The 20,447-nt window shown below is 42.3% G+C and overlaps 1 protein-coding gene across 1 annotated transcript in view; it reads right to left on the bottom strand.

Moving 5' to 3' along the window:
- The window catches only part of BRWD1 (bromodomain and WD repeat domain containing 1), a gene marked incomplete at its 3' end in the record, with an annotated part of 88,056 nt that overhangs the window by 47,947 nt on the left and 19,662 nt on the right, over positions 1-20,447 (bottom strand). Inside the window, exons 9-17 of the mRNA XM_084232402.1 lie at positions 13,441-13,541; positions 12,383-12,453; positions 10,822-10,922; positions 10,052-10,092; positions 9,171-9,269; positions 7,115-7,265; positions 6,371-6,505; positions 4,089-4,217; positions 3,701-3,926 (exon numbers count right to left, since the gene is read on the bottom strand). Of these exons, the coding sequence (XP_084088528.1) occupies positions 3,701-3,926; positions 4,089-4,217; positions 6,371-6,505; positions 7,115-7,265; positions 9,171-9,269; positions 10,052-10,092; positions 10,822-10,922; positions 12,383-12,453; positions 13,441-13,541 (1,054 nt within the window). The remainder of the gene's footprint in view (positions 1-3,700; positions 3,927-4,088; positions 4,218-6,370; positions 6,506-7,114; positions 7,266-9,170; positions 9,270-10,051; positions 10,093-10,821; positions 10,923-12,382; positions 12,454-13,440; positions 13,542-20,447) is intronic.

Here is a 20,447-nt window from a genome sequence, read left to right on the forward strand (position 1 = left end):
CTCAAAAATCCTATGAAAAGATCACAGAAAAAACTAACAGGTCTACAAAGCACACAATTGTCGATTCCTGCCCTAGGGCACCTGCTAAAAATAAGACAAACAGGAATCTGTACTAAAAACATTTGCAGACATTAACATGAAACATTAAAAAGTAATCAATTTCAACACAGAAAGAAAAAAGGAGGAAAGACACAAAGAACAGAAAGAATAAAGAGAAAACAAATATACCAACCAATATGATAGAGTTTTAAGCCCAATCATACTATGATATTAAATATAAATGGTCTACATTTCCCAACCTGGTGACAGGTTGTCAGACTGGACTGCAGCCTACAGGAAATCTGTCTTAATATAGACATAGATTGCCTAGAACTAAAAAAACGAAAAGACAGACCATGACAATGCTAATCCTAAAAATTAGGGTTATGTTATTATTAAACAGTCTTCAAAATGAGAAAGACTACCAAGCATAAAGAGGGACATTTCACAACAACGAGAGAACTGATTTGTCAAGAGCACAATCTGAAATGTTCATGTACCTAATAAAATAACTTTAAGCAAAAATTGATAGAAATGAAGGGAGAAATACAGTAGTTGGATATATCACACACCATAGTAACTCGAATGGAAAAAGCTGAAATGTCCTTCATCTGCTGGAGAATGGATTAACAAGGGTGTATCCATACAGTGGCACATCACCAGTGAATAGGAACAAACAACTGAAATGTGCGTCAACAGGAATGAACCTCAAAATCATCATACTAAGTTAAAGAAATCAGACAAAAATGGCTACATATTGTGTAACTCCATTTTGCTTTAAGAAGGCAAACAAAACAGAACAGTCTTGGGCCTCCCCGGTGGCGCAGCGGTTGAGCGCTGGGTTGCGAAACTGCACGCGGCCTCTGCGGCGCCGGTTCAATCCCCGGCTGCTCCCCGGCCACCGGAGGAGGGTCCCACATGGCGCGCAGACCTCTCCTGGCGCCCGCTGCTCCCCTCAGCAGTGTACTTCGGTCCTTCTGCCTGCTCTGCTCCCCACTCTGCCTCTGGTGAATTCTCCCACCCTCCCGCGCTTCTGACTGTACCCAGTGCATGTATAAACAAAACAAACAAACAAACCAGCAAACAAATAAATAAAGCATGCCTCTATTAAAATAAAAAAAAAAAAAAAAAAAAAAAAAAACAGAACAGTCTTCATGAGGGGCCAAGAAAAGAGAGAGGACTGACTCCAAAAAGGCCACGAGAACTTGGAAGGTCAGGGTTATATATCTGATTGTGGAGATAGTTATGTAATTACTTAACATTTGTTGAATTTTGCTTACACACTTAAAATTAGTGCATTTGCTGTATATAAAGTATACTTCAGTCTAATAGGTATGTATTTGAAACAGTAACTTATACTGATTTACATCAAGCCTTATCCTTAAATGTAACTGGTGATTTAGTTTCAATAAAGTAATCCTCGGGCCTCCCTGATGGCGCAAGGGGGTAAGCACCACACTATGAAGCAATCCACAGCCTCTGCAGCATGAGTTCAATTCCCGGCCGGCCAGGCAGCAACCCACATGCCACAGCAGACCTCTCCTGCCACGCCCGCTGCTCCCCTCAGCAGTATACTTCAGTCAATCTGCCTGTTCTGTTCCCCACTATGTCTCTGGTGAATCCTCTCACCCCCCGTATCTTTGGCCTATACCCCAGCTCTTGTATGCATAAATCTTTAAAAAAATAAATAAAAATAAAATAATCCTCAACCCAACAAAACAGCATTTTTTTCTTTGATTAATAATGTCTGTAGCTATGTAGAAACACTTCACTGCTACTCATAAATACAAAACGAAAAACAAAACTCTGCACTTGGCTAGACTAGGCAAAGAACGGGAGTGGAACATTTTATACTAGAAGAAAAGTAAGGAACTGCCTAAGGCATGATGGGAAAGGATATCAGACAGCTGAGCTAGGTTCTCAGTCAAATCTAAGGATAATACAAGCAACAAAATCACAACACACTTTTGAAACAACTTGTAAGTTTACTCTAAAACTCAATGGCCCACATAAACAAAAGGGTCAATAAAACACACAAGCGGCCTCCCTTGGTGGCGCAGGTGGTTGAGTGCAGCACTGTGAAGCTGTCCGTAGTCTCTGTAGCACGTGTTCAATCCCAGTTGGCCAGCGAGACACCCACGTGACACGGCAGACCTCTCTTGTCTCACCCGCTGCTCCCCTCAGCAGTGTATTTCAGTCAGTCAGCCTGTTCTGTTCCCTACTCTGTCTCTGGTGAATCCTCTCACCCCTCCCCCAACCGCACATGTGGCCTGTACCCCAGTTCTTGTATGCATGAATAAAACTTAAAAAAAAAAAGAACACACACAAGCAATGACAGCATCACAAAACCACCATCCTGCAAGCTTCAGAGTAACAACTTCATTAGGCAGAAGTCACCACCGGATCCTAAAACTTGTGGGTAACTCTTGATAAGGAATAGGACACTGGGCCTCCCCGGTGGCGCAGCGGTTGAGCGCTGGGTTGCGAAGCTGCCAGCAGCCTCTGAAGCACCAGCTCGATCCCCAAATGCTCCCCGGCCACCAGAGGAGGGTCCTGCATGGCGCGCAGACCTCTCCTGCTGCCCGCTGCTCCCCTCAGCAGTGTCCTTCGGTCCTTCTGCCTGCTCTGCTCCCTGCTCTGGCTCTGGTGAATTCTCTCACCCTCCCGTGCTTCTGACTGTCCCCAGTGCTTGTATAAATAAATAAATCTTAAAAAAAAAAAAAAAAAAGGGAATAGGACATTAATGTCAGAGTCCTTCAAATTATGTATTAATTACAAAGAAAATGATGACTTTACGCAGAGACACATGGCAGAAATCACCTTAACCAAATGTTCAAAGACATTACCAATACCTGGACAAAACACAACCATAAGCACACTGATGTAAGCACACAACATCACTTATGTCAAAGCCTGTCAAAAACACATAACCTGACTTAATGAATGACAACTAAAATTTGATATGCAGCCTCCAAATGAAATCTACAACAGGGAAAACCAAAAAAGCTGTATCAGGCACAAACAGAACCACAGGCAATGAGTGATTATAAACTATCAATTTGTTTAAAAAAACTATGAATTTTAAATATTTTTAGTTCGATAACGTTCATGGTTATTTAAGACAATATCGGGCCTCCCCGGTGGCACAGCGGTTGAGCGCTGGGTTGCGAAGCTGCCCGCGGCCTCTGCAACGCTGGTTGGATCCCCGGCTGCTCCCCGGCCACCGGAGGAGGATCCCACATGGCGCGCAGACCTCTCCTGCCGCCCGCTGCTCCCCTCAGCAGTGTCCTTCGGTCCTTCTGCCTGCTCTGCTCCCCGCTCTGGCTCTGGTGAATTCTCTCACCCTCCCGCGCTTCTGACTGTACCTAGTGCTTGTATAAACCAAACAAACAAACAAATAAATAAATAAATAAGACATGCCTCTAGAAAATAAAAAATAAAATAAATAAGACAATATCTTTGGTCTTAGGAAATACACACTGAAGTTTCTAGAGGTAAATGGGTATGAGTCCAGAACTTAAAAGCAAAGAGTTCAAAGCACTATGAATATAGACAAAGCAAATATTAAAAAACATTAACAACTGGTAATCTGAAAGTAGAGGAATACTGTATTATTCTTTACATTTTTCAAATAAAAAGTTAAAATAAAAAAATAACTTACTTGTTGCCACATAGCCAAGCTGCGGAACCAAATGTTCATCTGCAGAATTTTCTCGGCCTGGTACTAATCTCTGATACTTAGTTGGATGAGGATTTCCATCTACATCTACCAAAAATGGTGGAGGCATAAGGTGAGGAGCCTGCTGAGTTTGCTCATCCAAGACATAATTATTAGAATCTCTAATCAGTGGTCGATAGTCAGTATGGAAGAACATCTGATCAGGAATCTAGAAAAAGGAAGTTTACAGGTTGACATTTGAGACATATGTTAAACAATAAGCTAGAATTAGAAAAAACAAAGAAATCAAATCAATGCATCTAACCTATTTCCAAAACATTCTTCTCAACTACTCATTTACATGCTGTAAGTACGGAAGTATTAAAATGACCTTTTCATATGGCTTGCTGCATCCAAAACCAAATATAAGAAGGTGCCCATGAGAATCTGTACAGGCGAAGTGCTGTCCATCTGGTGAAAATTTACAGTCAAACACAGCTCCGTGTCCTTGCCCTTCGATCTAGAACACAGAGCAAAAAAAATCAGGGCCAATTCCACATAAGTGCTTTTGTTCAATCAACTGTTTTCATGTTGATAGTGGGCACAACAAATGGGAAAAACCTTAAAAGAATGGATTTTGCGTTAAACATACACATCAACATTTTCAGAAAACACAAATCATTTTAGATACCACTGGTCTAGAAAAAAATCCTGAAAGATACTCTGAAAATTAGTGCTCAAAATGACAAAATGAAGGATTGTAAGTCAATGCAAAGTGAAGATTTTATACTCCTTATGAGGAACAGCAGCAATTTCATAAGGACAGTTTTAATATATGACTGAAGACTACATAGACTAGAAATGGGTAAACCACCAAAGATCGGTATGCATTAACCAAAATCAGCACTTTTCTCAAGCTGAAGCCTCAGCAAGACAACCACACATCATGCCGAACCGATGCTGCTGCCAGCTCTTGGGACATGCGCACAGATGCTGCAGGGACAACGGCCTTGATCAAATCGCCATGATCCCAGGAAAAATGCTATCAAGTGTGTCATGAATGCGGCCTTACTTCTACACTGTTTCCTACTTACTTCTTAACTGTAAGTTACATCGGTTTAGTGCTATCAATTTATAGTTAACAGTGCAGGGCAATGCGGTTTGTTGTCTAAGCCTATAACTTTCCAATAGCGAAACTTTAGGACAAGTTTAACACTAGAAAAATGTATCCTCCACCCACTAATTGCCAAAACAAACGCATTCTGATACTACCATACCACACAGAAATGGTGCCAATTAACAAACTTGAAAAAACTTTACTGAGCTATGTAGGGTATGGCTAAATAAAATAGTATGTACATAAATTTGCATTCTCTCCTAATATAAAAAGGATAAAAAGTGTAAAAATGTTCCCCTTCTGTTTCTTCATTAAAATACAAATATTCTTCCACATGGTCCTCAGAAGAGCCACCTACACCACAACCCACTGGCACCTTTGCTCCACTTTCACCCCTCTCCTGGGAACTCTAGTCCAAATACAGCAGAGGTGGGAAGTGGAGCAAGAGCCTGCAGCTGGCAAGGGAACAATGGTGGCAGCTACTCCCCCTGGCACACCCGTGGACTTAACAACACCAAAAGCTTTGCTAAGGACACGTGCTGAAAAGGTTATCGCAAGTGGGCAAGTCAAACTTGAGCAGTCACCCAAGGCCTGCAGAGTCCTGCCTGGTGACTCCTGCCAAAATGCAACCTGCACTTTGCCTGCAGAACAAGTCTATGTCACATTAAAGTTGATTGGCAGGGGCCCCCTGGTGGCCTAGGGTTATGTCTCAGCACGATCACCTCCACAGCCTAAGTTGGATTCCTGCCAGGGAGCTGACCCACAGTCACAGGAGACCTCTCCAGTCTCACCACTGCTCCCCTCAGCAGTGTATTTCAGTCAGTCTGCCTGCACTGCTCCCCACTCTCTGGTGAATCCTCTCATTAAAGGGCAAGAAATAGAAAAAAGACAAAATGACTTTTGAAGATTAAAGGAAAACTAGAGATACAGAATTACTTAATACAATGCATAGTCCAGAACTAGAATGTGGTCCAAGAGATAAATTATAACCATACATATTATTGGGACAAACGACAAAATCTGAATATAAATCTGGAGTAAGTGAAGCTATTTACCAACATGAAACTTGCGATTTTAGTAACTGTATTGTTATGTAAGAGAATTATAAAAACATCTAACAGGACCCTAATTGGTTCTAGAATAAACATACTAAAAAAAGGAGGCTGAAAAACCTATGATGCTTGGTTCCCAGAAGACTACTGAGCACTAAAATTTTTGCATTTGTTTCGTATCAAATATTTAAATAAATTTAAACAGTGAAACAGTTTTATTAATTACCATAATTTTGCACATTTGTGACACTTTCAAATGCATGAGGTTACACAGGTAACTTCTGAAAGTCTTTCCCGCCCGTAAATCCAGTTACATAGAGAATTTACACAAGCACGCATACATGTAGCCATGGACATATGGCTGTCAGATCTTTATTAGGCTTTAGGTAGCCTAATTTCTAGAATTATAAGCTGCCAAAACATGCAGATCAGTCTCTAGCTGAACTTCATAATCAAAATATTTGAAACCAATGTAGCATGCACACAAAGATACACGTCACTCACCATATTAAAATAATGTTTCATCTTGGTGCCTTTTGTAATATCCCATATAAATATGCTGCCATCATGTCCTGCAGATAACATAATTCTGGAATCAAAGGGATGTGTCTCCAAAACAAACACTTCATCAGCATGTCCCTTTATTCAACAAAGCCACATAGTTAAGGAGAGTTTGCAAGTTTTAAGTTTAAAATTAAATTCCCGTGTTGTCACAGCACATAAGGGCTCCTAACAATGTACTTATAGAATTTATACAATAGTATATAAATTTCTATTCATTTGCCAATATGCTTAATAATTTATTAAAAAATAAAATTATTGTTCAAAAATACCTTGACTTTTTGATATAAAAGCTACCTACCACCCTAAAACCCACATAATGTCCTAACCAATGTTATGTCAATAAAGTATTTTTTAGGGCCTCCCCGGTGGCACAGCGGTTGAGCACTGGGTTGCGAAGCTGCCCGCGGCCTCTGCGGCGCCGGTTCAATCCCCGGCTCCTCCCCGGCCACCGGAGGAGGGTCCCACATGGCGCGCAGACCTCTCCTGCCGCCCGCTGCTCCCCTCAGCAGTGTCCTTCAATCCTTCTGCCTGCTCTGCTCCCCGCTCTGGCTCTGGTGAATTCTCTTACCCTCCCGCACTTCTGACTGTACCCAGTGCATGTATAAACAAAAACAAACACAAACAAACAAATAAATAAAACATGCCTCTATAAAAAAAATAAAGTATTTTTTAAAAACTACCTACCAGTAAGTTATGAAGCAGCTGTCCAGTGTAAGAATTCCACACTTTGAGGACATGATCATTCACCGCGGTGACGACAATGCTATCGTTCTGATTCCAAGCTATCATTGTTACTTTGGGTTTCATAAACCTTTCCTCTTCCGAAGATAAGTCCCTAAGAACAAATTTCATTAGGATGGCAGGTTACACCATGTATGCAATCCCTTAACATCAAAACACCTAAAGTAATCCAGTTCACCCACATCAGTTCCACAGAGCAGTTCCCATCTGGCCCTCCACAGGGTATCTGTAACAGATAAGGGCAAAACCCCACTGAGGGGATGGATGACTGAGAAGCGGCCCAGACTGAATAAAGGCAGATTTTAGGACACCGCTGCTGCTCAGAAACACAAAGCTTTCCCCCTACCGCCTTCCTGTGATTTCCTTCTCCTGACCCCAAGCCCAAAGGTAATACTTTCAACAGTTTCTCTCTCCAGAGAACATGACAACAAACTGTAGGTGGACAGAAAGGGAATTCATCTTCGTATCCTCAAAGTCTAGAAAAGTACGTGGCACTCTCAGTCTCCTGAACTGTAAGCGAGACATACTCTGTTCTCTTCTGCCCTAAGTGCTGGCATTAAGGGCAAATCACCCTATAGTGTTTTGCAGCCTCCCTGAAGTCTATGAGTTAAGTCCCAGGCTGTCACTGCAACTGGCCCCAGTTCATCCCCGACCAGGGAGCTACCCACAGGGCGCAGCAGACCTCTCCTGCCTCCCCCACTGCTCCCCTCAGCCATGGATTTCAGTAGATCTGCCTGTTCTGCTCCCCACTCTGTCTCTGGTGAGTCCACTCACCCCCCACCTCTGGCCTGCACCCCAGTTCTTGCATGCATAAATAAAATCTTAAAAAAATAAAAATAAAAATAAACCCTCCATTAAAATGTGTGACTCTAGATCTCTATTACAGTGTAACTAAAATAATGATATTTGCAATGGGCTAGAAAACACTGCTGGGCCCTCTAGAACAGGCAACATGCAATAGGCAACAGGCAACTTTCATCATCTCATCTAAATTCACAACAATACTTAAAAACAGGTAGTATCCCTCCCCAGATGATGAAAACAGACTAATGTTAGTTAAATGATGTGCTCCAGATTACTCAGCCATGAAGAGTGTAAGTGGTATACAAGGAAAGGTCTAACTTTGCTTCCAACTCTTGCACTGACTCCCAATTTCTACAAACCAAAAAGGTCATCTAATTCAAATTTCTATTTTTACATTGGGAAGTACTACAATTACCTCAAAGATACTCAAGGAAAAGTCTGAACTTTGGTAAGGGCGGGGAGAAGGCTGGACAGTCTTCAAAGACATAAGTCAGACTTTTAGCAAAACTCCCTCCCACTGGGCTTGGTATTTCTATGCAAACAATGAGGTGTTCGCTAATTTATTCATTGGACTTAGCTACCAGTGACTTTTTTTAAAAAATCCTTTCTACAGAAAGGTAAAATGTCTACATTTAAAATATCTGAGTTAATTTTATAATCTTTTTTTAAAATTGTAGGTGGCTGCAAATGGAACACCTAAAAAGAAGTCAATATTTGGAGCAACTGTAGAACAGGATTCTCTTTCCTACATAAATGTAAGGATTCTTTTTCCAATATATATTTTTTTAAAGATTTATTTATTTATGCATACAAGAGCTGGAGTAGAGACCAGAGATGCAGGGGGTTGAGAGGATTCACCAGAGACAGAGTGGGGAACAGAACAGGCAGAATGACTGAAATACACTGTTGAGGGGAGCAGTGGGCGAGACAGGAGAGATCTGCTCGCCATGTGGGTTTCTCTCTGGCCAGCTGGGGATCAAACTTGTGCTGCAGAGGCTGCAGATTGCTTCACAGTGTGGTGCTTAACCCCTTGAGCCAACAGGGAGGCCCCCAATATATTTAATTTAATTATCTACTTATCAGGCATGCAGGAAGTACCATTCACTTAAATTACAGCTCCTCCCCTGAACAAAGCAGTCATTCAACTAGAGAAAGAGACCAGCACCAACCACACAGCTTCCTACAACAAACTTACCCGGAGAGCCTGGTGGCCATATCCAATAAAATGCTTCTCCACTCTAATTGCTCAAATCTCCAAATCCGTGCTGTTCCATCTCTGCTACCACTTAAGAACCTTAAAATATTCAGGAAAAAGGGCTTATACTCACATACACGCCACTCATGACAACAGTTAAAATCATAAGCAAAATATTTAACACAGCTATCTTGACTATAGGTTAAGCTGCAGGTGTTCATTCCACAGGCAGATAGTTCCCATTCAACAGATATGAATGGGAAAAATCAAGTGTGCTATGATTTGCTTAGCCCTACAAAGTAAAGCAAATTTCAAAATAGCTTGTCAAACAGTTTGGGTTTTGAGAAGACAATGTACAAGAAGTACGTGGAGAGGGGGAAAATAGGAAGAATTAAAGACTTAGGGAAAATTAGTTACGAGCAAAAAGCTCCACTATATGCACCTTCACTCTAAAATTCAAACTGATTCATGCTGGTCCCTATGTACAGATAACCCTAGAACAAACTGCAGTTCAGGAAAGGTACCCAGCAGGCCTCGAGGACCACACACCCTGCTGCAGGACACCTCAAACACTGACCAGGAAAGATTTTTTTTTTTTAAAACTACTCACAAACATGAGATTTCATTATCCTTACACTGAATTTTTCTGTAAATCAACATTTAGTGAATGTTGAGCTAAAGAGTAACTACTTTGGGTCTTAAGAGCCAAGAGAAACTACAATTCTAAAAACTTACATTTCATGTTTCCACCCTGCCCCAGACACTTTTCACTCAATTAGCATATTACTAATAAGCACCCATATTTACACTATGCTGTATTTGCTATCCCAGTAAGCAGTAGTCTATTTACCCGAAAACAAAGAGACAGACACTTAACTTACCGATCACCATTGTTACAGAATTGAATACTATCGACTTTATCCTAAAAGGGGAAAAAACACAAAAATGATCAGCTCATAGTTTGTGAACAAAAAGCAGTCATTTTAGAGCTAGAAGTACATTTGGTTTTAACACAAGATAAGCACTTGGTCCATTCAGCCCCATTGTTCAAACAAGGATTGTACATTTAAGTGCAGAGTCTATGACTCTAACAAGATGATTAAAAGACAGTAATGGAAAAGCTCTGCTTCTAAAATTAAAGCTTCATTTACATTGAATTATTAATTACAACTGTGTCAAGTTGGTGTATGTGGAAAGTAATCAAAATATAAAGGTTTATACGGCTGAAAACAATGCACATTCACTTCGATAATAATGTACAGAAATAATTTTTTTCTTTTAAAGTGATATGAATCCATGTTTATAATCTCACAGAACTTCCAACAGGAAAAAAGAGAGCCAGTAAGCCAGGGTTTTGAGAGCTATCTATCTTTATCATTAATAAAATAGTCTTTTGCTTTCATGAGCTTGGATAAAGTTAGTAAGTTAGGTGTCCTGGACATAAGCCACTCAGCTCAACTGTCACATCAAGATTATGGACTTGAAGCTGAAATTACCGCTGGGGCAGATCAGCAACATCACAGTGCTGTGTGGCTTGTCAATGACAGCCTTCACCTTTAAATCGGCAGCAACCCCCCTTAGCGACATCTGCCTCTGTACATAGAGGTATATTATTAGAATGAATCTGTAGTCTTAAAATGTGGATACTTACAGTGTGGCTTTCAAGTTCTGCAATTTTTTCAGGTGCTTCAAAACCCAAAAAATACATTCTGATTACATGATCAGTACTACCTGTGGCTAAAAACATACCACCTAAAAGAAAAACGTCAAAGTTTAAATACACAGTTTATAATGAATACCTAAAACAAGCCAAATTTCTATATTAAGATCTCTTACACCAAAACTAAGTTTACTTCATTAGGTATATTTTCTAACTCATTTTACATAAAGACTTTTTGAAATTAATCTCATGTGTGAGCTTGTGATTAAGAAATATAAATAAGGTCTCCATTCCCATTTGACAGAGATCTGAAATCCCTTGGAATGTCTGAAGTGATGGAGTGATAAAACTGTCTTGATATTCATAACCTATCTCCAGCACACCCAAGTTTACATTAGTGAGGAGGTTTTGGAAAGCACCTAAAAATGGTGGGTGAACTGCCAGGGAACCAACCATCTGATTAAAGGGCTAGAACTTCCAGTCCCACCCCTGACCTTCAAAGGAAGGGAGCAGAAAGAGGTCAATCAACCGTGCCTACTGACCAAGCGTCCCTTAAGAACCCAAAAGAACAGGGTTTGGAAAGCTTCCAGGCTGAACATGTCAAGATCAGGAGAGACAGAGGGCCCTGCCCACATATTTACTCTATGGGCTGTTCCATATGGCTGTTCCTGAATTTTAAGTTAAAATGTTTTTAAGTTCTCTGAGCTGCCTCTAGCAAATTAATCAACCCAGTGAGAGGGGAGCAGTGGAGACCTCTGATCTATAACCAGGCGTCAGAATCAGAGGTCACAACCTGGTCTGCAGCTGGGGGGTGGGAGAGGCCTTTAAAAACTGAGCCCTTAACCTGTGGGGCCTGACAATGCTATCCAGGTGGTGTCAGAATTGAATGGAACTGCAGGACATTCAGCTGGAGTGACAGAGTTTGGTAGTGTTGGAGGGATGGGGCTTTAATTTAAAAAAGGCTAATTCAGTGTAGAAATGCCTACTATCTCCTCCTGCTTTATTAGCTGGCAATGACCTTAAGTGCCAAAGCTCTAAAAACATCTAACAAAGGGGCCCTGCTTCCTAAGAAAGCCCATACCCCATCCCTAGCTGTGGATGACAAAGTTCACTTGCTGGAAGTTGTCTGACCTCTACAGGAAAAAAGTCTGTGACCTCCCCTAAAAAGAAAGGTTCCCACACAAGTTCACGTGGAGAAAAGAAAATGGAGAATAAATTCACCCAAATGTGTAGGAAACAAATTTAAACTACCAAAAATAATGCGGTTTCAGTGGTTGAAAGAAAGTATCAATTTTGGCCTATCACATACACAGGGCAGCGGGCACCTTCAGCCTCCTTTCTGCCAACTATCTCTTCTACCACCAACTCTTAACCGCTACTAGGAATCAGAGAAAGGTAGAATGGGGAAGGGGCTGATTAAATGATCATCACAGGATACATCTAATGGAAAGAACACAGGCCATTTACCATCCATCTGGTAAAGGCCTTCATAATAGTGCCGTCAGTCACTAAACGCTAATATTAAACTAAGGCAATGACCACAGTCGCTTACCAACACTGAAAGAAGAACAGAGCATCTGGACACCTGGCCTGGGCTTCTCAGTGAACTTCAGGGGACGTGGGCTTTAAAAACATGTTTTAAAACACATTAGTTTAATATACAAATGCAGTTTAAGATGTTCGTTTTAATCTAGTATTTGTAAGTATTATATAACCTTAATTCTATAGCACTTCATAGTACCCCAACTATTTCCGTATTAGTAAAGATGGTGCCCTCGGAGGACAGTCTAGCCTCACCTTCCTACCAAGCCCACGGCACCACACGACACAGAAAGTAGGACTGACGAAGCCCCGCTCTGTAAGTGAGGGACCAAAGCTCAGCACCTAAGGCTGCAGAGCAGGTTCTAGAACCACACAGGGCACATTATCCAGCAGAAATTGAAGGAAAATCACATATGTAAACTTTGATTTTTAGTTGCTATATTAAAAGTAAAAAGAGTTTTATTTCAGTTAACCTGAAATATCCAAAACAGTTCAATATTGGCAACATTTTAACAAGAAAGTTGATTTGATTCTTTCACTTATCTTTGTAATCTTCCTAACCAAGTTTTCATCAAAATTATTTAATCAGTATTCAGATTTTACAAAGTATAGTTGAAAAATGTACATACTCATAGTGTTTTGAAATATGCTGGAAATTTTTGTTAATAACTGAGTCAAGTATCAGTTATTAAACAGAAATTAACAATTCAGTTCCTCAATGACATTACCCACAAGGCACAGGGAGCTCAGTGGGCACCACGCTGAATGGCAGGTGTATCTGCCATTTTGAAACACTTCAAAATGCTGTCACATATGCACTACTCCTTACCTTCTTTTTCTCACAAAAACACGTACTCTAAGACAGCTAGCTATGTCTCTTCTACACACCCACCTACCCAAACAGTGAGCCCTGACAGTAGTAGTCAACCTGGGATTTATACTCCAGATGATAAAAATTAAGTTTGAAAGAAAAGGACAATCACAGTACATAATTTCTCCTCATAACCAAACTTCATCAGGCTAAACGGTAACATTTAAGAAAAGTGATCATACAATAAAATCACTCACCTGAATTTCAGGGAGTCCAGATCCCACTGCCAGAAACAAACGGTCCCATCAGCACCGGTGGAGACCATGTATCTCTGGGGGCCTTTGGCCATAGGGCTAAACTAAAAAGCAGTAACACACACAATTCAGTTTACTGAATTTTTGTACTGGAGTGATCAATAATTTTTTCAAAGTTAACGTCAACTGACACGCTAAAATACAAGAAATCCAAAATATAGGTGATGCCACTGCAGTGAAAAATTATGACCTATACAAAAGTCTGTCTAATTTATGAAAAAGGTGAACTCAAAAAAAATTCTTTTCAAAACTAATAAAAACATGAATAGCCAGAAAAACTTTAAGGTAAAAAATCCAGTCCTGTCCAGTATTAAAACAAATCACATAGCCGCCAGTGAGAGCCCAGGGCACGGGGGACACATGGAAGAAACGACCACTGGGAAAATCACAGCATAAAAAACCTTAAAGAAGATAAAGGTGCCACCTCACCCCACCTGGAGAGGCTGCGATCACGGCATAAAAGGGGAAGGGAAGGAAGTGCACAGGGACTATGGATAAGGTGGCAGAACTACAGGGACTACAACTGAGGGGAGAAACCAATGACTGTCCATACCAATTACATGAACAACGACGTAAGAATTTTTTAAAAAGAAGTAAATACAATTAAAGGGGGAAAAAAGATAAAGGGACAACTTGGGGGAGCAGAACCCATTCTTAAGATTGTACACCAGGACAAATTCCAAGTCGATCAACAATTTAACGACTTCAAAACCCAGGCCTCCCTGATAGCCCAGGGTTAAGCACTGCACTATGAAGCAATCCACAGCCTCTGCAGCAGGAGTTCGATACCCAGCCGGCCAGGGAGAAACCCACATGGTGCGGCAGACCTCTCCTGTCTCCCTGCTGCTCCCCTCAGCAGTGGATTTCAGTCAGTCTGCCTGTTCTGTTCCCCGCTCTGTCTCTGGTGGATGCTTTTACCCCCCGCATCTCTGGCCTGTACCCCAGCTCTTGGATGCATAAAGAAATAAATCTTAAAAAATACTTCAAAACCCAAGCTGTACAATTATTTAAAAAAACAAGAATCATACTGTAATTCCAGAATCAGGTCAACATTTGCACATCATCAAGTGCCAATTCAGCTGTACAGACACGCCAGGGAAAGGAAAATGGACCCAGATACACCCAGGAAGGCTTGCAAGATTCCACTGCAAGGAACACAATGACAAGTACAAATGATAGCAGTGTGGTAGGTGACAGCAACGGGAAGATCTGGGCAAGCAAGGATTTGGGGAGTGGTAGAGAAATGGGTTAAGTGAGCCAAGAACCTGGAGTCAGTAAGAGCAAAGACGCAGCTGTAGTTCTCAAGCAAAACACTGACAACAACAGAAAATGTATTTGAGAGCAGGATATACTGAGCACAGGATTAGAGGAGGTGACCCTAGGGCCTCCTTGGTGGTGCAGGGGTTAAAGACAGCGCTATAAAGCTACTGCTAGCCACTAGAGCACAAGTTCGATGCCCAGGCATGGAGCTGACCCACATGGCACAGACCTTTCCTATCTCCCCGCTGCTCCCATCAGCAGTGTATTTCAGTAGATCTGCCTGTTCTGCTCCCCACTTTGTCTCTAGTGAACCCTCTCACCCCCACACCTCTGACCTACACCCTAGTTCTTCTACCCATAATAAAAATAAATCTTAAAAGGGCCTGTCTGGTGGCGCAAAGGGTTAAGACGCAACCTATGAAGCTATCCGCAGCCACTGCAGCACAAGTTCGATCCCCAGACAGGGAGCAGCAGACACATGGCGCAGCAGACCTCTCCTGTCTCGCATGCTGCTCCCCTCAGCAGTGTATCTCAGTCAATCTGCCTGTTTTCCTTCCCACTCTGTCTCCTGTGAATCCTCTCACCTCTTCCCACACCTCTAGCCTGTACCCCAGTTCTTGTATGTATAAATTTTTTTTTTAATCTTGGGGGAAAAAATGGGCAGAAGAGCCAAAAAGACACTTCTCCAAAGAGGAAATGCAAATGGCCAGTAGGTATATGAAAAAATGTTCAAAATCACTTGTTATCAGGGAAATGCAAATCAAAACCACAATGATACCACCTTACACCAGCAAGAGTGGCACATATTAAAAAAAAAAACAAAAAACAGGAAAAACAAATGTTGGCAAGGATGTAGAGAAAAAGGAACTCTCCTATAGTGCTGATGGGAGTACAAACTGGTGTGGCGGTTCCTCAAACTACTGAAAATGTAGCTTCCATATGACCCAGCATTTGCACTCCTAGGAATATACCAAAGGATACCCAAAGGATACAAAAACATTAATTCAAACGGATACCTGCACCCGTTTATTGCAGCGCTATTCACGAAAGGTAAGCTTTGGAAACAACCCAAATGCCCAAGATAGATGACTGGATCAAGATGTGGTACATATACACAATGGAATATTACTCAGCAATCAAAAAAGATAAACTCATGCCATTTGCAGCAACATGGATGGCGCTGGAAGGGATCATGCTCAGCGAAAAAAGCCAGGAAGATAAAGAAAAATATTGGATGGCTTCACTTATAGGAGGAATGTAGAGGAACCAAATCAGGGATGAGGAAAAAAAATTAAATTAAAAAACAAAATTAACAGGCAAATATAAACCAGAGATATTCTACAGGGGAGGGGGAGGAGAGGGATCAAAGCAGGGGCGGGAGGAGCACAAGGGACTATGGTGATGGTCATGGGTGAATGGGTGGTGGGAATCTTACGGGGACTATCCCTGGGAAGTGAAAGCACACAGTGTACAAAAAGAATGATGTAAAAAAGTATACATATATAAAGATACTCATGAAAAAATATGCATCCCTTCATGCTTGAATTATGGGGCTTTTGGTCCCATCTGCTGTGGTTCTTGATGGTGCAGACAGCTCTGGTTTCAGGAGATGGGTCCCCTACTCTTCACTTTACTAAGCTCTCAGCAGGTTTTAAGTGATTCATCACTGACTGAGCATGTCCTTGTTTTTTCAAGAGATTTCTTTTTAGTGCCCAGCAGGAATATATACGCTTTGCAGCTCCTCTGCCATTTCTGTGTAACGCCATTTCCTCAAATGCAGTGTCACTGACGCACAGCTCCATGTACTAACCATCAAGCCACTCACCAACGACTACAACCTGCGCTCAAGATATTAGGAGAATCTCACATTTCTAAAAGGGTTTGAAGATTGCTGCATAAAGGAAGGAAACAGTATGAGCTACCATTTCTCCAAGTTCTTTCTGGCTTTATGATCAATACCATGATCTCCAGTGTCTATTTCCAAAGTCATTCCACTTTCCTTGAAAGCAACACATTTTTGCGGTAACATGGATAGAGCTGGATAGGACGATACTAAGTGAAGTAAGTCAGAAAGGGGAAGATAAATATGGGCTGGTGTCACAAATACATGGCACAGGGCCTCCCCGGTGGCGCAGCGGTTGAGCGCTGGGTTGCGAAGCTGCCCGCGGCCTCTGCGGCGCTGGTTCGATCCCCGGCTGCTCCCCGGCCATGGGAGGAGGGTCCCACATGGCGCGCAGACCTCTCCTGCCTCCCGCTGCTCCCCTCAGCAGTGTATTGGTCCCTCTGCCTGTTCTGCTCCCCGCTCTGGCTCTGGTGAATTCTCTCACCCTCCCGCACTTCTGACTGTACCCAGTGCTTGTATAAACAAAACAAACAAAACAAATAAATAAATAAAACATGCCTCTATTAAAAAAAAAAAAATACATGGCACATAAAGTAACTAAACACTCAGATAAGGGGGCCTCTCTGGTGGCCTAGGGGTTAAGTCTCAGCGCTGTCACTACAATGGTGTGCATTCGATCCCCGGCCAGGGAGCAGACCCACAAGGCGCAGGCAGACCTCTCCTGTCTCCCCACTGCTCCCCTCAGCAGTGGATTTCAGTAGATCCGCCTGTTCAGCTCCCCACTCTGTCTCTGGTGAGTCCTCTCAGCCCCCATACCTCTGACCTATACCCCAGCTCTTATATGCATAAATCTTTAAAAATAAAAGACTCAGATAAAGACTTGCTTAAAAACTAACCTTTGACAGCTGACTACAGAACGGAAGCACCAAGGCAGGGAGGGCGGAGGAAGCACCGTGGACAGTGGTGGTGGGATGTGGGTGAGCAGGTGGTGAGTGCACCACGGTGGTAACTGATGAGCATAACCAAATATTACCTCAATTAAAAATAAATTTTTTTTGAAAAGGAAGTCTACACATTTTGAGTGACCAGTATTTTAACAATGCCTGGGAGTTTAGTGACTTCTACTTTCACAACAGGTTCTGGGATGTGAGAGAGTCGCTCATGGAGGCCTATTCCCAACTCTGCTATTAAAGGACACGCTACCCAAGGGTACTCAGCTATCATCCCAGCAGCTGTTAAAATGCAACTTTCCTGTGTGCTCACATATGCATTAGAGACAGAGCTCTCACTGTCACACACACACAGTAGTCACACAACATAAAACTCACCATTTGAATCATTTGAAAAAGGAACTCAGTGGCATGTAGTGCATTCACAATGCTGCGTGGCCATGACCCCCACTGTGGCCCCATGCAAGACAGCACAAACTTGTCGAGTTATTTTCAACCAATTCTCTTGGCTTTTAGGAAGCAACCAAACTATGTGAAAATTAGCATTTTATCTCTCCTTTTCCAATATTTATATACCTTTGTTCTTTCTTGCCTGGTAGTATTTGCTAATGTTGAACAGTAGCTTTGATAATGCAGGGCTCATTTTCCCCATTCAATTTAGCACTATCTCAAATCTGCATAAAGTTAGAATAAATGAGCGCTCATGTACCAGGTAACTGAGGTTCACCAGTGTTAGTATTCTCCAATACTTGCTCTTGATTCGGACACAAACCCTCTAAGGTGCAGACAGAATGACACCTCAGCCCCATACACACACCCTGTGCCTCCTAAGCAGATGCTCCACACAGCTGCACCGCTGACCAGCACACGAGCAAGTGGCACCTGAGCGGCACCTCTGGGGACACACAATTCACAATGAAATGGCCCCAATTTCTCAAATATCCTTTATAGGCTTTTTCTCTCCAAAGCCAGGACTCAAAGCTCAAACTGCATTTAGAGTTGTCACATTTTTCTCAGTTCTCTTACAAAGCATTCTTCGTTTTTGCCATCTTGAAACTAAACCTTGGAAGGAGACAGGAAATTTATTCCACATACTGTTTATTAATTTGGTTTTGCCTGCTTGCTTAGTCATGAGATTCAGGTTAACATTTTCAACAGAAACACTGATAGCTGGAAAATGAATTTAACTACAGATACCACAGATATCATAGTTACAGTTTTATTCAAGCTTTTTTTTTAATCAAGTCTTGGTGTTTTTCTGAATATTTATACCCACTTTACCTACATTTTCAAATTTCCTGTATAGTTTTTTTTTTTTTTTTTTAAGATTATTTATACAAGCACTGGGTACAGTTAGAAGTGCGGGAGGGTGAGAGGATTCACCAGAGCCAGAGCAGGGAGCAGAGCAGGCAGAAGGACCTAAGCACACTGCTGAGGGGAGCAGCGGGCGGCAGGAGAGGTCTGCGCGCCATGTGGGACCCTCCTCCCGTGGCCGGGGAGCAGCCGGGGATCGAACCGGTGCTGCAGAGGCTGCAGGCAGCTTCGCAACCCAGCGCTCAACCGCTGCGCCACCGGGGAGGTCCTCCTGTATAGTTTTTAAAATATCCTCCCTCCTCACGCCTGAAGGGTCCAATAGTGATACCTCCAGGGTAACAGTTATTTGTAACTTTTTTTTTTTAAAGATTTATTTATTTATGCATGCATGCATGCAAGCACTGGGTACAGTCAGAAGCGCGGGAAGCACGGGAGGGTGAGAGAACTCACCAGAGCCAGAGCAGGGAGCAGAGCAGGCAGAAGGACCGAAGTACACTGCTGAGGGGAGCAGCGGGCGGCAGGAGAGGTCTGCGCGCCATGTGGGACCCTCCTCCCATGGCCGGGGAGCAGCCGGGGATCGAACCGGCGCCGCAGAGGCCACGGGCAGCTTCGCAACCCAGCGCTCAACTGCTGCGCCACATTTCTTATTTTGTTCCTTGATTAATCTCAGACTATAAGTCTCCCAAACAACTTTTTGCTTTGTTTTTGTTCTGATTATTATGCTTATTTTTCTACCCTTAATTTCTGCACTTATCTAATGACATCATGAAATTACCTCCTCTACTGTTTCCTGTTATTTTTCTAATTTCCTGACAAATTCACTTAATCACAGATTTTCAGACTTTTTTAACCTACACATCGAGGGCTATAAATACCCCTTTCTGCACAGCCTCGGCTGTGTTACTCATCCATTGCTATGTAACAACTACCCCAAAATTAAGCTACCAAAACAGTGATGAAAATTCATTATCTTGCAATCTCAACAGGTCAAGATTCAGGAGCTGCTTATCTGGGTTAGTTCTGGCTCAGGTCTCATAAAGTTATAGGCAAGATGTCAGCACAGACCTGAGGACGGAGGCCACTTCCTGAAGAACTGGTTCACAATGGCTGCTGTGGCAACACTTTACCTCCTTGCCACGACAACACTCGCTCCATAGGAAGTGTCCTATCAACATGACAGCTGGATTCTCCCGGGACAAGTGAGTCAAGAGAGGAGGAGAGAAGCTTCCATCTTTTACTCTCTAGCAGTGGAAGTCACAGTACATCACTTTCCAGTATCACACAGGCTACCCAGTCCACCCCTCTTCAGCAGAGAGCATTAAGGGGCGTGAGGAGCAGGAGGTGGGAATCACTGGGTGTCACATTCACAGCTGGCTACCGAGCATAACAGCCCACAAGGTACACAGCCTAGGAGATTTTCATTACTAATCAGTTCAAAATACCCTCAAATTTCTAGTGTGACTTCTCCTGTGATGCATGAGTAATTTAGAAGCTACTGTTAATTTACAACAGTGAGGGTTATTCTCCAATTAACTCTGCTATTAGCTTATGGCTTAACTATACCTTTGTCAGGGTCAGAATGT

Source organism: Talpa europaea (assembly GCF_964194135.1).
Source record: "Talpa europaea genome assembly, chromosome: 4".
Classification (NCBI taxonomy): domain Eukaryota; kingdom Metazoa; phylum Chordata; class Mammalia; order Eulipotyphla; family Talpidae; genus Talpa; species Talpa europaea.